This window comes from Asparagus officinalis, chromosome 9 (assembly GCF_001876935.1).
Source record: "Asparagus officinalis chromosome 9, Aspof.V1, whole genome shotgun sequence".
In the NCBI taxonomy this organism is placed as follows: domain Eukaryota; kingdom Viridiplantae; phylum Streptophyta; class Magnoliopsida; order Asparagales; family Asparagaceae; genus Asparagus; species Asparagus officinalis.
Window position 1 is genome coordinate 3,701,928 of NC_033802.1, and position 4,050 is coordinate 3,705,977.

The window sequence follows — 4,050 nt, forward strand, 5'->3', positions numbered from 1 at the left end:
AGTAATGGATCGAATTTTAGGACAAAGAGGAGTAATAGATAGAGAGAGTAATGGAGAGAATTTTCATCTGAGTAAGAGTAATGGAAAACTAAATTTATTGCTCGTGATAGAGGAAAAAAAGGGGAGAAAATTTCCCTCCATTTCTTATCGCTTATTCGCATTTAATGGGACGTGACTATCTATGCTTTAGGGGACAAGGTGTCCGGGGAAGAAGGAGAAGGGCAATTTCGGGTTATTTTCAAAATACATTCGCTACTTTGTATACCGCTGACGTGGAGGGGCCTTGAAATATTATACGGTGCTTTTTTGGGACTTATCCACATGGGGGAGAATACAAGGGGTCTCGTCACATGAAGATTCTGCTTTTGGGGCCTGGACACATTTTTCCCTAAATACTTTATCTTTTAGTCATTACAAATACTTGGATGCGTTAGGATTCTCTTTAAGACAAAAGGTTAATCACTTTCAATGGCATATTGTTAACAATGACATTAGCCCAATGCCAATTGTTGTTGAGTTGTTGGGCTTGGTCAACTTTAGACCAAAGAGATAAGTCCGCGTGACAAATATTTGGGACAAATAAGTTATATTTACCACTGTTTTGGGAAATCAAGTTTAAGACAAACATTGTTCTAGGAAAATCAAGTACTATGTTAACAAACTGTGTCATATTTCATGATTATGTGCAAAATAGAAGTTGTTTGTAAACATACCAAATTACCAGTATCATTCATTACAGCACCAAACATATTGTTTAAGAGTGCCATTGCCAATGAACTGTGAAATCCCATTGCACTTTGATGCAGGTTTGCCACGGGCGTCCCAGAAGGTTCGATCTACAAATAAAACCAATCGATTAAGGCCCAATCCTGAGAAGAATGTGTCACAGGCCCCAATGCTGAGAGATTTGGACAATATGTGGGGCAAGTGAGCCGCCAATTCATGGACTACTCACTTTATAAGAACTGGGGCCCGGATCATGAGCGTCCGTTTGATAAGTTCTTTCTCCAAGCCCAGGTTTAAATACATTTTTAATTCGTAAATATATTTTCTTTAACATGGTTCCAATGCGAAAAAAACATTGATTCTGTTCTATAGCAATCCATCAAATAATGAAACATTGTCTAGTGTTTCTAATGCAAGTCCTTTCAGTAGCCACTATCCATATCAGTGTTTCCTGGCTACAGTAGTTCTGATTCTAATTGAAGTTCAACATATCTGATTAGGTGATGATCATGGTCTTCTAGATTTTTCGTCAGCTCGTGAAAACTGATGTATATGTTGCACGTAGTTCTGTTTTTGTAACATAGTCTTTTTTTTATGGCTGTCCGCCTTGTGGCTTCTCTATTTCCCTACTGAACAGCGATATAGAGTTACCCATGACAGTTAAAATTCCTGCCTTCGTTGCTGTTATCAGTGACAGCTAAAATTCCTGCCCTCATTGTTGCCCGAATTGGTGCAGGTTAGTAAGATAATTTTGTTCCATGGAATGAGTCGGATCCTTAATTTTAGTCGCTAGGTGATTTGCTTTTGTCGTGATATAATCCCTAGAATTGTATTCATCTCCCAGGCTTCTCAGATACAATATGCTATTATGACTGTCAAAGTACTACAATTCCTCAGAAGTCATGGTTTTAGTTTTAGTCGCATTATGTAGCTAAAAGTAACAACGCACGTAATATCATCCAAATCCTTTAACAAATTAATGTTTAAATGTGATGGTATCAATTCAAATAAATGCCGAACAAAACAATGACTTGCAAATCAACCGATCGGAATGTCAATGCATTTTCAACACCTTCACACAAAAACTATGTTCTACATAAAAATCTGTAATTACACCAACTTGCCCTTTCTTCCAGATTTCCTCTTCTGTGTGTTCTTATGGATGAAGAAGCAATAGTGAGGGATTGCTTGATATCGACTAGTAACTCCATTGATATTATCATGCACTCCTGCAACATCGTTCACCAATTCTGTATCCATTCGAGAAGTTATCCTTGTCAATTTCACTAGCTGTGTAATTGTTGTGCAATTTTTCAACGGGCAATTGAAAAATTATCATATATCATTCACTAGCTGTGATATTATCATTCACTAGCTAGTGATATTATCATTAGCTGTGATACAATTTTTCAACAGCTAGTGATATTATCATTCACTAGCTAGTGATATTATCATTAGCTGTGATACGATTTTTCAACAGCTAGTGATATTATCATTCACTAGCTGTGTAATTGACTAATGCATATATCGTATATGTCGACTTCAGTTCTAGTTTGGTGCAATCTTCTTCTTGCTTTCAACGTTCATCCTGTTCATCTTTGAAACAGATGCTTGATATAATATTTGCTAAATATGCTTGATATAATATTTGCTAACCTTGCCGTTCATGGATAACTTGCACATTGAAACAGATGGTACAATATCTGTTGACTTTGAAGCATCTTTGAGCTCAATGCTTGAAAGTCCTGACCACGAACTAGACTCTTTAGATATTTGTACATGAATCCATGTAAAGTGTTTAATGTATTTTTTTTTGTTAAATATGCAGAAAGATTATGAGTTTCTACCTTATTGTCCTCCCAATCTTCCTGCTATACATCAAGGCGTGAAGATAAAGATGCAGGAGAGAGTCCGAGGTAATCGGAATCAGGTGAAAGCGTGTTATGAACTATGGCTGAAGGCTCCCCAAGATCATCTCTTTTCAAGGGAGAGGTGTTCTCAGGGAACAAGAAAAAATGGTGGGACGACTTCTGCAAGTTTTTTTTTCTTCTAATAAGAAGCAGGTATATGGTTAACAAATAATTCAATGTTTGGCATGTGCTTATTTTTGGATCACAATATACATCTTACATTTTTGTGCAGGCGGAGGCAAAAAGAAATAAAGATAATCAGGAGTCAAAGAAGCGAGGTCGAGCAACCTATTTTTGTGCAGGCGGAGGCAAAAAGAAATAAAGATAATCAGGAGTCAAAGAAGCGAGGTCGAGCAACCTATACGGGTGGCTCGAGGAGCATGGTTCGATAAAGATAATCAGGAGTCAAAGAAGCGAGGTCGAGCAACCTATACGGGTGGCTCGAGGAGCATGGTTCGGGCAAAAGAGAGAATGGTAAAATTAATTCTTAAGAGTTTTAAAAATGCATTTATTGATTTATGATACAATATCTTATACAAATTTATGTTTTGGTGAATTACAGAGAGCTTGGATCGAAGAATCAGGTGGCGGCTCAAGTGCATTAAAGGAGTATTTGGGTACCCACACGACGTTAATCGATCCAGCAGCTGATATATATTCATGTACATATCCCGACACCCAAACTCAGGAGTATTGTGTAAGTGTTATGTTTTCGACTAATTGAAATAATTTTCTTGAACATGTTTATAATAATATTGTTGACTTAATATTTGAATACTTTATGTGGTGTAGGCTCAGGTGATAGAAAGGACCAAATCATTAGGGGTCGACCGAGAACCCAAATCTACTGCAATGACCACAGTCTTAGATGATGTACATGGAGGGCATCATGGTGGTTATGAGAGGTTTGGGTCACGGTGTCACCAGATTAGGCAAACATCATAGATAAAAGGGAAAATGAAGGGCATCTATGAGGTTTGGCTCATGTAATCACTGCTAATTTGTTCGAATTCGATCCAGCATTCACAGGTGATAATGGATAACAGCGAAGAGGACGATGATGAAGAAAACAATGTACAAAAAACTCAGAAGCTTACTTAGGATTGGGTGGTATTGGAAAATCAGGAGAGGTTTTGATGGTGATTTTTTTTTTCATGATTATTATTAGCACTTGTGACGTGGGGTATCAATTTAAACCATATAACCCACTAGCCTATTCTTTACTGTAGCACTGTTTGTGAGACTCCAATTCAGTGGCCGAAGAGGTTTGATGTTGTTTTAAGAAAATACATTGTATAGGACTTCAACTTGGTTGCTGAAGGGGTTTGGGGTTCGGTTCTCATATTTGTAATTAGCGGCTTAAGAAAATATATTGGAATAGTTCTTGGGGAAATTACATTAGGTCAAAATTTTT

At 37.3% G+C, this 4,050-nt stretch overlaps 1 protein-coding gene across 1 annotated transcript; it reads left to right on the forward strand.

The window, feature by feature from the left end:
* LOC109824327 lies at window positions 884-4,050 on the forward strand. The gene is made up of 6 exons (XM_020390901.1): window positions 884-1,017; window positions 2,555-2,789; window positions 2,869-2,914; window positions 3,055-3,110; window positions 3,199-3,333; window positions 3,429-4,050. Exons 2-6 carry the CDS (start codon window positions 2,742-2,744, stop codon window positions 3,579-3,581), a joined length of 438 nt encoding a protein of 145 aa, XP_020246490.1. The 5' UTR covers window positions 884-1,017; window positions 2,555-2,741; the 3' UTR covers window positions 3,582-4,050.

Bases quoted from the DNA above. Each gene is read 5' to 3' on its own strand.
- LOC109824327 (XM_020390901.1), top strand. From the start codon at position 2,742: ATGGTGGGACGACTTCTGCAAGTTTTTTTTTCTTCTAATAAGAAGCAG. The intron at 2,915-3,054 runs GTCGAGCAACCT...CAAAGAAGCGAG, and splicing joins TCAGGAGTCAAAGAAGCGAG to GTCGAGCAACCTATACGGGT. The intron at 3,111-3,198 runs GTAAAATTAATT...GGTGAATTACAG, and splicing joins TTCGGGCAAAAGAGAGAATG to AGAGCTTGGATCGAAGAATC.